The 18,586-nt window shown below is 43.8% G+C and overlaps 3 protein-coding genes across 3 annotated transcripts; 1 reads left to right on the top strand and 2 right to left on the bottom strand.

Moving 5' to 3' along the window:
- Positions 1-36: 36 nt before the first annotated feature.
- F5J12DRAFT_862832 (uncharacterized protein) lies at positions 37-3,656 on the top strand. The gene is made up of 8 exons (XM_051746942.1): positions 37-146; positions 220-277; positions 335-2,228; positions 2,290-2,493; positions 2,554-2,679; positions 2,758-2,998; positions 3,080-3,133; positions 3,192-3,656. The coding sequence occupies exons 3-8, from the start codon at positions 351-353 to the stop codon at positions 3,425-3,427; spliced, it is 2,739 nt and encodes a 912-aa protein (XP_051595263.1). The 5' UTR covers positions 37-146; positions 220-277; positions 335-350; the 3' UTR covers positions 3,428-3,656.
- A 674-nt stretch (positions 3,657-4,330) lies between these two features.
- On the bottom strand, positions 4,331-5,948 carry F5J12DRAFT_897703 (uncharacterized protein; the record flags this gene model as incomplete). The annotated part of the gene is made up of 5 exons (XM_051748047.1): positions 4,331-4,852; positions 4,912-5,046; positions 5,093-5,350; positions 5,399-5,770; positions 5,823-5,948. 5 exons carry the CDS (start codon positions 5,946-5,948, stop codon positions 4,331-4,333), a joined length of 1,413 nt encoding a protein of 470 aa, XP_051595262.1.
- Positions 5,949-6,348: 400 nt separating this feature from the next.
- F5J12DRAFT_727582 (uncharacterized protein) lies at positions 6,349-7,414 on the bottom strand (the record flags this gene model as incomplete). Its single annotated transcript, XM_051741818.1, has 5 exons — positions 6,349-6,435; positions 6,484-6,691; positions 6,750-6,946; positions 7,003-7,182; positions 7,238-7,414. The coding sequence occupies 5 exons, from the start codon at positions 7,412-7,414 to the stop codon at positions 6,349-6,351; spliced, it is 849 nt and encodes a 282-aa protein (XP_051595261.1).
- Between the last annotated feature and the right edge of the window lie 11,172 nt (positions 7,415-18,586).

Raw genomic sequence — 18,586 nt, 5'->3', positions numbered from 1 at the left:
CTGTTACCGAGACTTGCTTTTGCTTTTGCATTGCAAATGACCACCTGCAGACAACTGACCGACCGAATTGACTGACCACTGCCTTTGTTCCCCGCCAGAACCCACAGAGTTACTGCCCATCTAATCATCTTAATCTGTCTTTGGTGGTCAGTACACTCACTCGAGTTCTCGTCTTCTTGTTCATGTTCCTTTTTTTTTGACTGACAAGCCTATCGACAGAACACTGATTAACGAGCTCATCGCTTGGTCACGTTCCTTGAGCCAGTCCTTTCGATTGGTAAGTGTGTGGTTCCGCACTCGTCTCCGGCTTTCCAACCCGGTCTCGCATTCCTAGCACAGTGCTCTCACAAATGGCGACACCGCAACCACCGTATCACCACCCTGGCCCGTCAAATTATCACCAGCACCATCCACCTCCATATGCTTATGGTACTCATAGTCCAGCACCTCCGCCGGGTCACGCTCCGTACCAGTACCAATACCCAATGCCTCCAGTGAACGGGCACGGTCAGCCAATGCATGCTTCCTCTTCGGCCCGTGGCCGCGGGTATCTTCCGCCGAGAGGCGGACAAAATTACCAGAACTACCATCATCGTCCATCCCCTCACCACCATTATCCGTATCCTTCCCATACTCCTCATTACCCGCCACCTCACTCGCATCCACACAACAAGTACCCCCATTCAAATGCACAGTCTGTTCCCTATTCACCCACATATGCCACTCATCCTTCAGCCACTTACCCTCCTGCGTGGCAACCTCAGCAGCCTCTCTCTCCCCTACCGAAACAACTCTCAATGCTCACCCAGCTCTCCTCAGCATTCAACCAGCCGTCTCTGCAGGGTGACTCTGCACTCCCCTCACCCAACGATGAGACTCCAAAACCTGATGCAGACCAACCTGCTGATACCATCACCAAACAGGAAACACCAGAAAAATCAGATATCCAGTTGGAAGCGTCCCAACCACCCTCCGTATCCCCACCGCCGTCCCCGGCTGTGCCACAAGGCGCTATTGCCTCCCCAGTATTGCCGTCGTCCACCCATGCTTCTTCACCCGCTACATTGTCCCCCCTCGTGCCCGTTAAAGAGGCCGAGTATGTCATCTGGTCAAGACGACCTACTGACCCGTCGGGCGCACCTGGCATCATTATTTCTCCACGGGCGCGACCTCCAGATCATATCAGACGAAAAGCTCTAGACCTCCCCTCTCCTCCTTTCCCGGTACTCCCTCGAGAAGCGCTTCAACAACCATCCGTGGAGCCCCAACCCGAAGATGTTGATATGTCATCAACCTCCGTTCCAGAGACCGCTAAACCTGAACCCGTTGATATGTCATCCATTTCCATTACGGAGACCGCTAAACCTGAAACCGTTGATATATCATCAGCCTCTGCCACAGAGACCACGACCGCGGCATCCTCTGCAGTCAACACGTCCGTTCCCACGTCACCTATTTCCACGAACACATCCATCTCACTTGCGATAACCTCACCCCCGACCAAGATGGGGCAGGACTCTCTGTCCGTGCATGTAGCCACTCCGCAAGTCGACTCAGTACCATTGTCTTCCGATCCAGTCCTTGATGCTATCCCCGAACCAACTCTTCCAGCTCCCTCGTCTACTCCTTCTACTCCATCTCAGACCTCAAAACCTCCTACCGGCCCGCGTCCGAGCTTTGCATCTCTCCTCCGTCGAGACAATTTTACGCCGTCCAAGCCGAACGCACTACCAAGATCTTCCGTTGTTGGGATTTCTATCCCCGCGTCTACTCCTTCAGTGACATCCAACACATCTTCCATCTCGCTCAATAAGAAACCAGAGCTATTGTCCCTGTTGATGTCTGGTCCTTCGAACTCACCATTGATGAAGATTTATCCACGAGGACTCGTGAATACTGGGAACATGTGTTTTGCAAATGCTGTGCTGCAGGTGTTGGTGTATTGTCCACCCTTTTGGAGGTTGTTCTACGAATTGGGCAAGGTGATGGACAAGTCACCGGATACGGTTACGGGTGGGGAGCAGAGTCGGACTCCGTTAGTAGACACCACAGTTCGGTTCATTAGGGAGTTTATTCCGAAGCAGAAGAAAGCGACGGCGCCGGAAGGTAAAGGTAAGGCTGTCGATAGGACAGCTTATGGGGAGGAGGAAGATGACGTGATGGAATCATTCATTCCTGCGTATGTTTATGATGCATTGAAAGAGAAGAAGCGGTTTGATCATATGCGGGTGAGTGCTGTTACTCTTATTTTAGGACGCACGCGTTGCTATATCTTTTGCGTTGGTATAGGGCGGACATCAAGAAGACGCAGAAGAGTTTCTAGGATTCTATTTAGACACACTGGAGGAAGAGCTTTTATCTATCACGGCGTCTTTACAGTCCAAGAATGCGAATGATCCGGGATATTCGGAGAGACAACAAAATGGCAGTGCGGCGGAGGATGGACCGTGGCTTGAGGTTGGAAAGAAAAATCGAACGGCGGTTACAAGGACGGTGCGTTCCTCTCCCCTCTGATCAGGGAGAATGACAACAACGCTTTCGCCTGCAACCCAGGTGAACACGACAGAGTCGCCGATTACGAGGATATTCGGTGGAAAGTTTCGTTCGACTTTGCGTGTACCGCACCAAAAAGATTCGATCATCTTCGAGGATTGGAGATCCTTACGACTGGATATTCAGGTGCGTCTCTGTACAGCCCAATCCCAGTTCCAGTCACCAACTCATGTCCTCGTGATTCCACCGGAACACCTCGAGCAGCGCGACCAAGTCCACACCCTCAAAGATGCCCTCTCCTGCATTTCAACGCCACAATCTGTGCAAGTGACATCTGTCACAAAGCCAGGTGCTGTCCTCGATGCGAAGCAAATCGTTCAAATCGAGACGTTACCTCCAATTCTGGTCCTTCATCTGAAACGATTCTTGTACGATGCGAATGCGGGTGGTACTGCGAAAGTGGGGAAGCAGGTGTTGTTTGACGCAGAACTTGAGGTTGGCAGTGGTACGTACATTTTTTTAGTCGTGTTTCACTCTGACATTTGTGTCCCATGTGATTTTTTTCCCCATCAACGGGACGGTGCAGATGTTATGGCGCCCGGACGAAAGATTCAAACAACACGGTACAAGCTTTTCGGAGGTAGGTTTTTAGTCCGCACAGGTGCCGAGTTATCCAACCAATGGCATCATACCCGCAGTCCTCTACCACCACGGTACATCCGCATCGGGGGGGCACTACACCCTTGACGTTCTACATCCCAACATTGCCATGAACCCTACCAAGCCTCGCGAAGGCTGGATCAGGATAGATGATGAACTTGTTTCAGACGTGTCCCCTGAAGATGTATTTGGGACGCACGCGCGGGACGATCGGTGTGCATACTTATTATTTTATCGGAGAGTCGGTGGGGGTGGGGGAGGAGCACGGACGTGACCTGACAAAGGAATTATTGCATTGTCGTCGCACTTGTTTTCTGGAAATTACTATCTCGTTTAATGCTAGATATTCGACTGTATGTACACCAAATGTCGTGTCCTGCACTCTCGAGATATCACTGCCTGTATCGTCGCTCTACCCCTGCTTTCATGCATATATATGCCTGAATTTACAGTGACTGCCGAGAATGGATGGGACCACAGCAGGTTCTTGAAAAGTGGGGACTGCTTATGTTGGGACTGTGAGGGATTGGACCAGTTGTCTGATATGGTTCAGACAGAACTCACAGAACAAGGTTGGTGCACAAGTGAGATTGACCTGTGGGCACCTGACAACTTGGCCTTTGTCGGAAAATCTGTAAAATTATTTCAATGGGTTGCAAGCGATTGCAATGGCTGCAATTAAACTTGTAATTGAAATGTTGTTGTGATATTAAAGTTTTCTATGTAATAATAGTCACAATGGTAATTACGATGACCATTGCAATTGCAATAGCAATACAAATGGCAATACCAAATGTAGTGTCGTTGGGGGGTTGATATTATGAACATAGTATCATCACTCCCTTATTTCGATGTTATTATGATGACGATTACAATAGCTGTGCCATGTAGAAATAGCCCAGACTCTTGGCACTGCCATATTACTGTAATCTGATTCTTAAGGAGACTTTTTGGACTTAGACAAATTTTTGGAAATTGCTTTGAAGGCTCTAATGGGTTGAAGCACTCAAGGCAGAGATGGGATACAGATAACATTTGGAGCATAGGTACAGAGACAGGCAGTGACTAGGGCAGCACTATGAAGGAAGAGAAGGCTAGTATTCAGTATGGGGTCACAAGATACATAGTAATCTAGTTATGAGTCCTAACAGTAAAATAGTGACTGGTCAAAGTGAATCTACTTAACATGTCTGCCTCTACTGCATTGCCCTTTCGACTTCTGTACTGGATTAATGCTACTGAATTCCAAAGTATCAGTACTTGATGGATCTGTGCTATTGTTGTTGCTTGTTCTGAGGGTTGTTACAGGCACTGGGACAGATGTTACAATTTGATGGGATTCAGATGCAGCAGGAATGTTTGTGTCAGTGATTGAAAGCAAATCTGGGGTGGACAGACCAGAACTATCCATCTTGTCTGCATCATCTTCTGATAGTGCAGCAGAGTCCATTGCTGCCATCACAGCATCAATCTCCACAGAAAAGTCCTCCATTGCACCCATCCTGGACTTCATGGCTGCTCCAGGGTTCCCAAACACAAAGTGGTTCATCTCCATGACAATCTTCTGGATGTGATGGTCCGTCCACTTTGTAATGAGCACTTGTTTATATGCACAGAACACTTGATAGTAATCGATTTTTGAGATAGCCCCACAACCATTCCCTGGGAACTCCTTGTCAGGAGAAAGTAGAAACATGCACTGTAATGACAAGAATTAAATCAGTAACATGTAACACAGCATCACTGTAAGTTACTCACCATTGTTGCAGCCCATGCAATAGATCCTGGTGTCACTGCTATGACCTGCCACTTCTGCCCATTCATCTTTGGTCCACCACGATGAACAAAGCCTTCTGTGAGTGACATCTTGCCCCATAGTGCTCCTTTCAAAATCTATTCCTTGTCAGTGGAAAATTGAAGGAATGTAGTTTTGACTCACCTGAGCAAGCAGTTTCCAGTTCATGAACAGTTTATGCACGTCAAGCTTCATGTCCTTGAAGAGAAAGGGGAACCATATTGTGAAATGTTGGTTTGGAGTGCCTATGTCCTTGACTCCAAGCATCTTTGTGATTTCAGGAACTTTGAGATGAGATGCATTTGGTGAGAAGTGGTTCTTCGGCAGAGCGAAGGTTTTGTGGGCATTGTCACATAGCTTGTAGAGGATGTCAGACTGACCACTTTGCATTGCTTGTGCAAACTGGGACATCATCAGCATAGTAAGATCATATGGTGGGCATGAATGTACAACATCAAGGAAGAAATGGGTGTTTCTGATTCTATGCAGATGCTCTGGGAGTATGGAATCGAGCTCAGTGACAAGACCCTGTTCCTCCACCATCCTGCTAGCATAATGCTCAGCTGTTGCAAACATGGGGGAAGGTGACTTTGGCAGCTCCGACATGGTGTTGGTTAGTGGTGTTTGTGGCAAGAACATTTCCATCATTACAGCATATGTTTTCCCCAGTGTCTTGATCTCGCTGTTGTACACAATCACGTCAGCAGGAATGTCCTCCATAGAATGGTGGGTTTTGTTTGCCTCTAGGACAGCATTCTTCTCTAATAGTTCCCAATTGTGGGATTTTTCTATGTCAAGTTGCAGCTGGATGGACCTTAGCACCTGTGAAGTAGTCAGTAAGAACAGTTCTTTGTGAAAAAACATGATTACATACCTCTGCGAGATCACTATTGCCTTCTCTTGAATGGGATGATGTGCTTGCGATGGTCCATTGATGACCTTCAGCATCAGGGTCATTGAGGTTGGTGAGTGCAGATTGAGAGCACCCATTGAGATTCATTATTATTGTGGATAGGCTGGGAGCATGGTCAGGTAGCACAGGGACTGGGTGCTGGAGTCACTGATTGTTTCTTTGTGCCCTTTTGAATGCAGGAGCAGCATGTACAGCCAATGTTGATGAGAGCAATATTAGATGTCATGACAGGCAAATATGATTATCTGTTCAGAAGACATCAGCAGAACCCAAGCTTGACAGGATATCCACATTACCTTAGAAAGATCCTCAAGCTTCTGACTGTCTGTATATGAAATTGAAAGTGCTTCCTCAAAATGATTGAGACTGTGCCAGTGGGCCATTGCATTGATACTAGTATATTGTTAGCAAACCTGTTTCAAGCAACAAGATACTCACTTTCACTCAGCCTTTCCCATTGTCTGATGACCCATTTTCTTGAGGATCTTCAGAAGCTCTCCCCACAGATGATCACCAAACAATCCCAACACAATGTGTGATAAATGTCCATGTTTGTGACTGCATGAAAGGCACTCTGAAGAGGAAGCAGGCCATAGTAAAGGTAATGATGCAAGTTACTTACATCTACATCATGTAGTCCTTGCTTGATTAGAATTTGTTCTTTTTCATCCACTTGGTTCTGGGACCACACCTCCTGTAAAGTCTTGGAAGCATTCTTGCTCATACAAAGTTCACAGTTCATGGGGAATTTCGATATCTCATTCTGATGAATGAGACAAACCAGACAAGGGTGATGTGACATGACACCACATATGAGTGCCATGACTGCTCTAAATGTTGAGATAGTCAGTCTGCAGTTGCATGATTTCACCTACCCTAACCACTCACTGCTCTTCATAATCAGCAGAAAGAATTAGTATGGTAGGGAAAAGTTGATGTGGGACACCATCCCAACATGTTACCCAACAGCCATTTTTCAAGTAGACTGAAATGGTGTCCAGAATCTCCTTGAACAATTCATGCCAAATGAGATTCTTGAAGTTGGCAAAAGATGTCTTTCCAGAATACCTCTTGTCTTCATTTACCTAGAAGTGCAAAAAATCAGTAAGTATGCTCGACACCATCAATAAAAGTACTGTACAATTAGTAGCCACCCAACTACCTGGCCACCACCTAAGCCTTCACTGTTCCAGATCCAAGTGGGGAGGTTAGCAAGTTGCACAACAACTGGATACCCTTTTTGTTGACCAAATGACAATAGTTTGGCTTTATCAGTGTACAAGATGAATGCCAGAACCTTGCCATCAGGTGGAAAGTCACTCTGAAAAAAGGAAAAAGCAATTGTTGAAGATACAGACTTAAGACTAACAACATACTTGTACATTCCAAAAATTGTCAGCTATCCATGGTTCATCAATGAAATGAAAAAATGAGGAGCCATCAAAATTTGATAGGCGCTGAGCATCAAATACAAAATACAGCCCCACACTGGTATCCTTCAAAAGATCAGAAGCCCAATCCCACAGTGACTGATAGTGCACTTCAAACTCCATCGTCTTACCCACAAATGGTGCACTTATTACACTTTCCTGAAACTGGACTAGTGTGTGATTAGTGTTGGCAGTAATAGTAAGTTAACAATGCATACTGTCATCATGCAATGGGAAGCAGCCCACCAAGTACTCTCAAGATCATTGTAAGTTTCTAGGGTGCACTCCTCAGTATGAAAACATCTTGAAAGCTTGAGGATAAAATTAATTTGCTCCCTGTTGAGGGTGGCCCCATGGATGAATTCTGAAAGGTTGAAATCGAGATGAGTGTGAAATGGACACCATGGAGCTGTGCAGGGATCAGGGGTGTATGATTTGGGTGCATAGCCTTGACTGAACTCAGTAAATGGCACCATTACAGTTGGCTTTCCAGCATTCAGGTGGTATTTGACTTGGATATCATCAACATTGATATCAGCCTCAGGTTCAACAGCTGCACAGTGAATCAATATGAATGATACAAACTGAACGTTGACATGTGCCATCCACCAGGTCATCTGCACCCACAACACTAGCTGCTGACTCAAAATCCACAACCATGGGCCATAATGCTGCAGACTCTGTGAACAGTTGTGAGAATGCAATCTGAAGGGTAACAGGATACTTACCAGGTGCTGGTCCCATGTTCACCACAGTGGAGGATCCAGTTGCTGATTCCAGATCATTATCAATGGCAAGTCATCCTTGTGAATGTTCACCTGTGCCAGAACAGATCCCCAACAATAAATCAGGAAATTCAGCCAGTAGAAACCAGGTGCACCTTGTTGATGAAGCAAGTCAAAATGAGCAGAATCTTCATGTGTTTTGTGGATTTGCCTGAGACATGATTTGCAATGAGGACCTATTCCAGTTGACTTGAATGATTTCCCACATGATTCACATGAAACAGTTTGCTTTTTGGGAGGCATATTGTTGGTAAATGAAAGGAATGTGGTCCTGAAGAAAAAAGGCAGTTAGTACAGGGAGAAAAGTGAGTGGAAAGGGAGATGAGAGGCAGAATTGGTAGCAGCCACTATTGTGAAGGGCATTGCAATGACCTTGCCAGTGAATTGCAACCCTGTGCTGTGAGTCAAAGTGTGGTTCAGTGGTGAAAACCAACCAAAACCAACACAAAAGACAAAAAGAGTGTGTGGTGGTGTGCCTATGCAGTACCTAGATGGTAGAACCTGTTCTTTGGGAGGGTTGTTGTGAGCTACAACACTCAAAGATGAGTGCTGAGGGATGGGGGTGCTCCTGATGAAGAAGAAGCAGGAATGTGAGAGAATGTGGTAGGGTAGACTGCTGTCAGCCTACAGAAGGATGGATGACAACTTAATTCAATGTCCTAAGCTGCACTGAGCTCAGGGAGGGCTTGGAGCAAAGTATATTGATGATAGACAAGGATAAGCAAAGTAGACAACAGTTAGACCCTTAATAGAGTCTCAACTATCAAAGCTGCTGAATGAATTACTGAGTGATGATAAAATGTGAGCAAGAGGGGCTCTCTGATGTCTTCTTTTTTTTGCTATCTAAGTACAGTGATTTATATACAGTACAGGGGTGTTGCCCATGGAAAACAAGGTGCAAACACTTGGTAAGTGATTGGTAACTGATGAGTAAGGAATGTAAGTGATGGGTAATCATCTTGGAAAGCATTGGTAAGCATTGGTAAGGATTAGCAAGCCAAAAGGTGAAGGATCAGTAAGCAAAGTCAAAAGATTGGTAAGTATTGGCAATAGGTGAGTCAAAGACAGTCACAATGTCAAAGGAGTCAAGTAATGTCAGGAACTGGGAAAGCACACTGGAATTGCATTAGGGGGAGGCTGTGCATGTCACATCTCAAAGAGATTGCTTCTAGGCCAAGGTGGGATGACAGAGAGGCAGTGCTGATCTGATGCTGATATAGTACATCCAAAAGTGGACAGGGTGAGTCAGATGTCAACAGGGTTCAAGCTTTGGGGGTCTGTGGGGTGACAGGAGCATAGGGGATTGCAACCTTCCCCCCCAAACCATCCTCTCAGTGAAGCAAATAAAAACTTCATGAACAAGGCTCTGTTGGAAGAGAGGATGAAGGGGGAGTGTCTTCTGCTGTATCTTGCAACAAGGAGGCAAGATGTGCATCATACTCATCATGGATGTGATCAGGGAGAGTGGAGAACAGTAGATTATACTGTAGCTGTTGCAATCTTGGAAGAATGATGGACAAGACTGGTATGAAGACATTGCAGGGAGCAGGGAGGAAGGATCCATATGCTTCTTGTACTGGAGAGACTGAAATGACCACATAAGACCTTTCCAAGTGAATGACAGACCTGAGGCAACCAAAGAATGTCCTCCTAGAGGTCATACCGACAAAAAGAACATGCTGTCCAAGCTGGATGGGCTGAGAGGGCACAGATGAGGGTGGGATGTACCAGGATGCTTCAGGACAGAAGCTGGTAGGAACTCCTGGTAGATATATGTAGCCATGGTCCCTAGCAAAGGGGACAAGTGAAATGAGTGATGTAGAGGTGGTCATATCAGAAGAATTTAGTGAAATGAGTGTCTTTTGGAGGGAGTGCTGTAGAAATGTGTGGAGTGCACAAATCCTTTCCAATTTTGGAAGGTAAGATTGCATGGCTGAGCACTACAAGTGAGTGTAGGAATGGTCTCAGTATCTGCAGAAATGGCAGAGATATGTCAAAAACTGGAATGCTGTACACAGGCACTTAAGAATTTTAGCCAGCACTTAACTCACTCCCTTTCTTTTTCTCTGGCACTGATGACTTGTTCTTGTGTGAGGGATGACTGCCAACATTTCTGGCTGTCCTTCTTTGCATGAGGGCTATGGTCTTCATCTCCATTCATCAGCTGTATCCATGTCCACCTCACCAAACACCTTTGGTGTGTGACAGCACTCCCACACACAATCTTATCATAAACTGATTATCACCATGTAAAAATCTGACATCATCGCAATGAACTAAATAATTTTCCAACATTCACACTCCTTTCTCATTCATCTGAGAATTAGGGATCATTCCTTTTGGGAGGTGGCTGAGTGAAGACAAGCTCAGGCTTCTGAATCAAAAAGGGTGGAGTGTGAGTGAGGGAAAGTGAACAACCTAAGAGCTTGCATGGAAAGCACAGTTTAGTTGCAGTTCACTAACTTGTTGGATTGTTCTTGTTTGATGGGTAGTGCACAAGTTTGGCATAAGGTCTAGCAGTATGTCAGAGATTGAACCCAACAGAGCCACCTGACCATCCAGATGTGGACAGAGCTTTACTTCAGCAAATCTTCACTGTTCTTCAGATGCTCCTGGCTGTTGTTATTGTGCAGAGGAACAGGACAGGGTGAAGAACAAAGACAGAACACTTGCCTTTATTCTTGAGTTGAAGTGGTAGGTTTGAAGTAGAGGTTACAAGTAGAGCTGGGGCTCAATACAAGTGAATTGTTCTTTAGGTAGAATGATGGGGAGTACAGCAGAAATCCCTGAGTTTATATACATGTAGACCTATGCATGGACCAGTAGTGTAAAAGGAAGGTACTACTATGTATGGTAAGGAATAGTGGAGAATTTCATGGAACATGACATAGTAAATGATGTCATACTGACATCATTGTGGAGCTGTCTGACTGAGCATGTCATGTGATACAACATATGTATCAAAACATGTAAATCTAGATGTATCTAGATGGTTGGAACTATTAGATATTTCCAACACTCCCCCTTGCTCTAGAATGGGAGATTAACCAGTCCCATTGATGAGTGATTCATTTCAAATTTTTGCCACATCAAAGATTTTGTTAGACCATTGGCTTTCTGTTTGTCAATTTGAACATATTCAATACCAAACAAACTGTCTTGTACACATTCATGTACAAAGTGCCATTGGATGTCGATATGTTTGGAGCATCCATCTGAGACAGGATTCTCAGCAATAAAGTGAGCACCCATATTGTCACAGTATAATATGGTCTTATCAGTTTTAAGTTTGAATTCATCAAATAGCATGTGGAGCCATTTGATTTAATGTGCAGCATCACAGAGAGCCATATACTCAGCTTCTGTAGAAGAGAGTGCAATTGTCTTCTGTTTGTGAGAATGCCAAGAGATTAATGAAGTGCCAAGGAACATGGCATAACCAGTTGTCAAATGATGAGTGTCTTTATTTGATGCCCAATTGGAATCAGCAAATCCAAAAATCTGTGATTCAAGTCCAGAGTAGTAAAGCACAAGTTTTGGAGTAGATGCAATATAGTGAACTATATGCAACACTTTGTTGTGATGATCCTCAGTGGGATTTGCCATATATTGACCCATGTGTATGATGGCATAAGCAATATCTGGATGTGTACCAAGGGCCATATAAAGTAAGGACCCAATAATAGATTGGTACTGTGAGTGGAGTTGGGAAGTTGCTTGATAATTGGTGGGGGCTTTTTCCAGTTGGTATCCCAAAGGTAATGGAGTGCAAACATTTCGAGCAGTCTCCATGTTGAACCTTTTGATAACTTCTTTGACATAGGGAATTTGATCGAGATAAAGTTCTTTCCTCAATTGATCTCAGTGAATTTGAATTCTGAGATATTCTTTTACATCCCCTAAGTCACAAGATTCCCATTTCTTCATGAATTTGTCTTTCTTGGCTTTGAGAAGATGTTTGTCCAATCCTAAAAATAATCCATTTTTGACATAGATGAGGAATATGACTATGCCAGCTTTTGATGAATGAATATAGATGCCAGCATCCACTTTAGATCATATATAACCCATGCAAAGTAAGGATGCATGTAGGGCTTTGTTCCATGCAAGTGCCACTTGCTTGAGACTGTAAAGGGCTCTAAGCAGCTGATATACCTTGTGTTCATGACCCAGAACTTTGAATCCTTCTGGTTGCTCCATATAAATTTCTTCATCAAGGTTTCCATATAGGAAAGTGGTTTTGACATCCAGGGCTTCCATTTCCCAATTCTTTTGGGCAGCAAATGCAAGTAAGATTCACACTGTTTCAAAGTGAGCCACTGGAGAGAAGGTATCTTCAAAGTCAGTTCTGAATTCTTGTGTAGAGCCTTTAGCCACAAGATGAGCTTTATAATGACCATTGCTTTTAATTGTGAAAACCCATCAATGTTTAACAGGCTTCTGATCTCTGGGAGGATCCACCAAGGTCCAGACTTGTCTTTCTTCAATGGATTTTAATTCATCCTTCATCACATCAAACCATTTCTTTTGTAAGTCAGGAGTTAATTTTAGAACATCTTTGTAGTGTTCTGGGGGTTCTTTAATTCATGCAGCAAGTGCAATTTCAAAAGGATGCATGTCAAACTGTTGATCCAGCATTCCAGTTGGAGATTCTGGAAGTGGAGTAAGAGGAGAAAGAGGAGAAGGAGGAGTAGTTTGTTGTGGATGTTCAGTCCACTGCCTAGGAACCTGAGGAGGTTGCATAGCAGATGGTAAGACTGGTGAAGGTGGTCTTCTTTCCTCTTGATATCTCCTAATATCTTCTCTAGTGTTTTGTGCATGCCTTTCAGCATTATGAATCCACTCCTGAGCTTGGTTGTGATTATCATGAATATCCCTTTCAATTTGGACTGGAGGTCATTTAAGAACCTTCCAAAGGGTGAGTCAATTTGGATGCTGGATTCTGGAGCTTCACACCACATGACTCCTTTTAAAACTGATTTCCTTACTTTCTGAGAATTTAAAACTCCTTCCCTTGCATCTACTGCTGGGTTAAGTCAAGTAAAATTACTTGGAGAAGGAACTGTGGTTATTTGCCTTGACTCAGGGCATAACCTAACTCTCCATAATGTTGTCTATAGCCCTCTATTTTCAAAGAGGCTATGTTCTAGAAATGCACTCCTTAAAAACAGGTATAGGAACACAGTGACTCTAACTAATGAGGTGATCTGAGCACCAGACAGCCAGATTGTCTTAGAGGCCAAATTAGCCTCTCCGACTTCACCACTACATTGGTTTGTGGGTGTACTGCTTCCACCTACCAACATGTTTGTGGTCCTTTGCCCTCTGGTTAAATCATTGTCACTAGAGTCTCTCTGGCATAATCAATTAGGACATCCTGCGAATGCAATTCTTTGCCATCTTTGCTGCTTGGGTCTTCCCAAATTTACTATACAGGGGGAGACTTCCTCTTGTAAAGGGTGCACACAAGGCAAAATGTCTTCCAAGGCATTTAAACCTTCATGGAAACACACCAGTAAACCTCTTGAATTGGTTCATGCTGACCTTATGGAATTACTGGTTGAGTCTTACTTCCAGTCCAAACACATCCTTACTCTGTTGGATGACTATTCATCTTTTGGCTTTTGTCTCTACCTTCGCAATAAATCCAATACCTATACAGCTTTTGCCAATTGGATGGTTTCTGCCCAGAATCAGACAGGCTACCATCTTCTTGCACTCTGTTTGGATCAAGGGGAAGAATTTATGGGTTCTACCTTTAAAGTGCTCCTTTCTACATGTGGGATTACTCATCAGCTATCAATTTCCAATCAACCTCAACAAAATGGTCATGCTGAGTGATTTAATTGCACCATTTCTGAGAAAGCAGGTGCTATTTGTCATTATGCTAGTGTTTCAAAACACTTCTGGAACTTTGCCTTTGATTGTGCACTTCATGTGTATAATCGAACTCTGCTCAATAGGATTCTTTTTAAAACTCCTGCAGAATTGTTCCTAGGAAAAGTTCCAGACATTTCATATTTCTGCACCTTCAGCTGTAAAGCTTATGTCTGGGTTCCAAAAGAACAAAGGAAAGACAAATTGGAACCTCATGTGATTGAGATGGTATTTTTAGGCTATGAGCCTAATACCAAGGGTTACAGATTTCTTCATGGACAAAAAATCATTTTATCTTGTACTGCAAAATTCATAGAAGATTCATTTCCTTTCTGCTTGGATTCAAAGACCAAAACCTTTGATCCCAATTCCAAAAATGACCAATCAACATCATCCAACTCTGAAAGCCTACATTTGTTACTGGATCCTGATCAGATCCAACTGAGGCCTCATCAACCTCATCCACCTCATCCTATTACTCCACCACAACCTAACCCACAACAGGGAAGAGCTGTGGACCAGCCCAGAGCTCAACAACAACCAAGAAGAGCACCTGCTACTGTACCACCAGTTGACCCTTGATTAATTTGGCATCCTTATCAACCACAACCTGTTCCTGGAGACTCCCAAAATCTTCAGAGAGCTCATCCCAAACAAGCCAAAAATCAAGAACCTCATCCTAAATGCCAAATTATCCCTACTTCTTGACCAGAGAATGTTTATGGAGCTAGACATGTTAACACCCAAGGGATAACAGTCAAAAGCATCATAGGCATTGCAGTTGAATTTGCTGGGGAAATAACCCACAGCAGATTCATTAGGGTCATGTATAGTAATTGTCCAACTAAGTGACCTCCAGTATTGTCCTGTAGAACAATAGGACCAGTGCCTTCCAGGTTCACAGAACTCCATAGCATGTCATGGAGCAACATATGATTAAACAAGTAAGAGTCATACCTGGGAGAGGCTATTGCCATACAGTGGCTCACAAAATTGTCCCAATGTTTGCACATTTTTCATTAATCATGGTGTAGTGAGTGAAATATCATCATTGAGTCCAACATGTTGGTGGATGGATCAAAGCAGCTGGTCATGGCTCTCTGATGAGCCATATTACATAATATTTGGATAGAAACTGAGGACAGAATACCCAAATGAAAATGAGAGCTCATTGGGACAATTATGTAACTTTGTGATATGCAGGGGATGTAGTCCTTGGGAACACATATAAAACATAGTGAGATGCTCACCAATGCTTACATAATGTATCACTATGGTCTACTGAATGATTTATCAACACACAAACAATGCCAAACAGTGATTTTGCACCACTAAGCCTCCTTGCTGTAACTTAAGAAATCACCATTCTGACTCATCAGGGACATTTTCTCAGGGCAACCCCAGTGAATTCTAGTGTACACTAAAATATAATCAATAGAATATGCTATCAGTACCATTGGTTGATGCAGAAACCTGCTAGCAGTTATCTCCTGCACTGTTTCTCCACCACTGCCTCATGTGTCCTGGAACTAATCAGTACTGTGAGAGCTGAGAATAATGTGGAGGCCCAATCTGGCATTCATCCTATCATAAACAAACCAATCACCAATTAACTAGTGGATTTCTGTGAAGGGGAAACAAGTATGGAGGTCAGGGTGAAGCTAAACCCTCTCTCACTCCAGGTACCATGGGGAGGGATATGCTACTGAGCCACCAGGTTGCACATTCCTGGCCTTCTATTCTGGCACTGGATATTTCCTTTAGTCTTATATGACCAAACAACTCCTTCCCAGTGATCCCCAGTTCAACTCAGAGTACAGTTTGACCAACCCTCCCATGATACTAGGAGTGCCCAGGAGGGTCATGCTTCACCTGAGCCTTCAGGCAGGCTTTTCTTCAGCTGTGATGCAGTAGTTAGTGGGTGATTGGTTTGTTTATGATAAGATGAGTGCCAGATTGGGCCTCCACATTATTCTCAGCTCTCACAGTACTGATTAGTTCCAGGACACATGAGGCATTGGTGGGGAAACAATGCAGGAGATAACTGCTAGCAGGTTTCTGCATCCACCAATGGTACTGATAGCATATTCTATTGATTATATTTTAGTGTACACTAGAATTCACTGGGGTTGCCCTGAGAAAATGTCCCTGATGAGTCAGAATGGTGATTTCTTAAGTTACAGCAAGGAGGCTTAGTGGTGCAAAATCACTGTTTGGCATTGTTTGTGTGTTGATAAATCATTCAGTAGACCATGTGATACATTATGTAAGCATTGGTGAGCATCTCACTATGTTTTATATGTGTTCCCAAGGACTACATCCCCTGCATATCACAAAGTTACATAATTGTCCCAATGAGCTCTCATTTTCATTTGGGTATTCTGTCCTCAGTTTCTATCCAAATATTATGTAATATGGCTCATCAGAGAGCCATGACCAGCTGCTTTGATCCATCCACCAACATGTTGGACTCAATGATGATATTTCACTCACTACACCATGATTAATGAAAAATGTGCAAACATTGGGACAATTTTGTGAGCCGCTGTATGTAGTCTAACCATATGTGTATTCCCAACACTGGCCTTGTTGACTGGACTCATTGGCTCTAGTGGTCACAGAGAGCTGATACCATACCACACATCTGGATTCTGTGGAAATATGTGGGTTCAGGAACTCCCAACCAGTCACCTTGATCATGTCTGCAGTGAACTTGGTACAGTGACTCCAGAAACTGTTGCAACATCAACAACTTGACAAAATTTCTGAAGTTCTGATTTTCACATCTGACATCCTGATGATATGATGAACCTGATATCTTAAATTCTAAAGTTCTGATTTTACTTTTGACATTCTGAATTTTGGTCTGATGGTCTGAAAAGATCTGAGAATTTCTGATACCTGATTTTCTCAGGTCATAAGAATATCAGAAGAGAAGTCTGAACTCCCAAACTTCAATCTCTTAGATCACCAGCATGACAGAAGGAAATCGGACCTTCGGAAATTTTGTCAAGTTGATGAAGAATATTTGGTTGTTTGTAGTAGGTGCAATGTAGCACCAGATGGGGGATTTTGCTTAGACTTGGTGGGAAAGATTGTGGTAGTGGTTCCTGGCTACAAAATGGTACCAGAGTCATGTGACTCAGTACTGGTGTGTGTGGGGACATGCCCATTTTAGACCAGGGACACCATTTCAACAGTTTATTCACTTTCAGCCCACCAGGTGGAATCTCAGTCAAATGAAGGGAGAGTGTCTGTTCGTTTCCCTACAAAAAAAGATACATATGCATTGTGACATTATGTCTGAGATGAGAAGTTCACACACTTCATATTTTCCCACCCTAACCATCATGAGATCTCATATATCCATCCAAAAGGACACCAACCTCACCATGCATTCTCTTGGGAAATCTGAGCCAATACTGGTGGCTGCTACAGTACCATCAGTGTAATATTCTCTCAGCATCATCAGACCCATAAAAAACCTGCTAGTAGTCATCCTAGTATTGTTTCCCTCACTCATGTTTCATATGGTTTGCAACTAATCAATACTGGGAAGCTGAAATTTAGATGAGGATCAATTTAGCACTTCAGGACATGATGAGCAACCAAACCACCTCTCTGTTAAGACCAGGTCTGACACCACCCTTCTCTGATCTGAGATAGTGTCAAGGAAGGTAGTTTGAATGAGAACACTGACACTGCACAAAGAAAATGTCATGCACAGTCTTACATGTCTGAGATGCCACTGTCCATGTCATATATTGTGGTGTGGGGGTATAACCACCTTGTTAACAAAGTCGTTGCAACCTGAAATTCATATGAATAACAAGTTTTGTGCCTCAGCTCTTACTCCATACCAAACACACTGTACTGTATAAACCTCTAGCTACAGCACTGGTGGTTATTGACAAAAACTATAAAAACAGTGACTCAGTCTCTGCCTAGTAGTAGTGAGATGACAAAGCTTCTGTAAGTATGGAAGGGAAATTATACAGGCAAAAATGAGTTCATTATTCCAACATGGTCAAGTGGAGCCCTTCTGCCCAGGGGTCCAGCTGTATCCTGTATAATGGGAATCATTGAGTGACCTACATACATGTGGGAGCATTCAGCTTACTGCACTGCATTCCACCAGCACAAGAAAGCCATGAAGAGAATCCTCCAAGCTATGTCTGGGAAGATGTGAGAAGTGTTTCAAACTGCAATCAATGCAAATCAATGCAAGTACCAAGGTGGTGAGGGATGGGGGGGGTATGGCTAGTCAGATTCTTTGACCAGGGTGAGTTGGATAACTCACTGATGAGTTGTGCCATGCTGACTGATTCCCCCTACAGATTTCATTGAAGCCCACAAGGACAGGGCCTTAACTGAACCACACCTGGCATCTAACAGTGTGCTGCCAGTACACCAGGACAGTGAACATGACTCTCTCCAATTGATCATGAAAATCTTCTCCACAATTTCCACCAAAGAATCTAGACAAAATTACATCAATGCCATCTTGAAGAGCATTCCCAGCATGCATACCAACTAACTGGGGAAGATCCTGAGGGATCCTCACATGTTTAATGTCATATTCTTAATTAATTGAAAATGTCATTAAACATGTGAGGATCCCTCAGGATCTTCC

The sequence above is a fragment of the Pisolithus orientalis genome (genome assembly GCF_024613125.1).
Source record: "Pisolithus orientalis strain OTSU chromosome Unknown F5J12scaffold_58, whole genome shotgun sequence".
NCBI lineage: Eukaryota > Fungi > Basidiomycota > Agaricomycetes > Boletales > Pisolithaceae > Pisolithus > Pisolithus orientalis.
Note: the sequence above shows the minus strand (reverse complement) of the source record. Positions and strands in the feature narration are given on the sequence as shown.

What these genes read in the sequence shown, in the direction of transcription:
- F5J12DRAFT_862832 (XM_051746942.1), top strand. Translation starts at nt 351, where the DNA reads ATGGCGACACCGCAACCACCGTATCACCACCCTGGCCCGTCAAATTAT. An exon ending in AGCGGTTTGATCATATGCGG is followed by an intron (nt 2,229 to 2,289) that starts GTGAGTGCTGTT and finishes GCGTTGGTATAG; the next exon opens with GGCGGACATCAAGAAGACGC. An exon ending in AGAACTTGAGGTTGGCAGTG is followed by an intron (nt 2,999 to 3,079) that starts GTACGTACATTT and finishes GGGACGGTGCAG; the next exon opens with ATGTTATGGCGCCCGGACGA.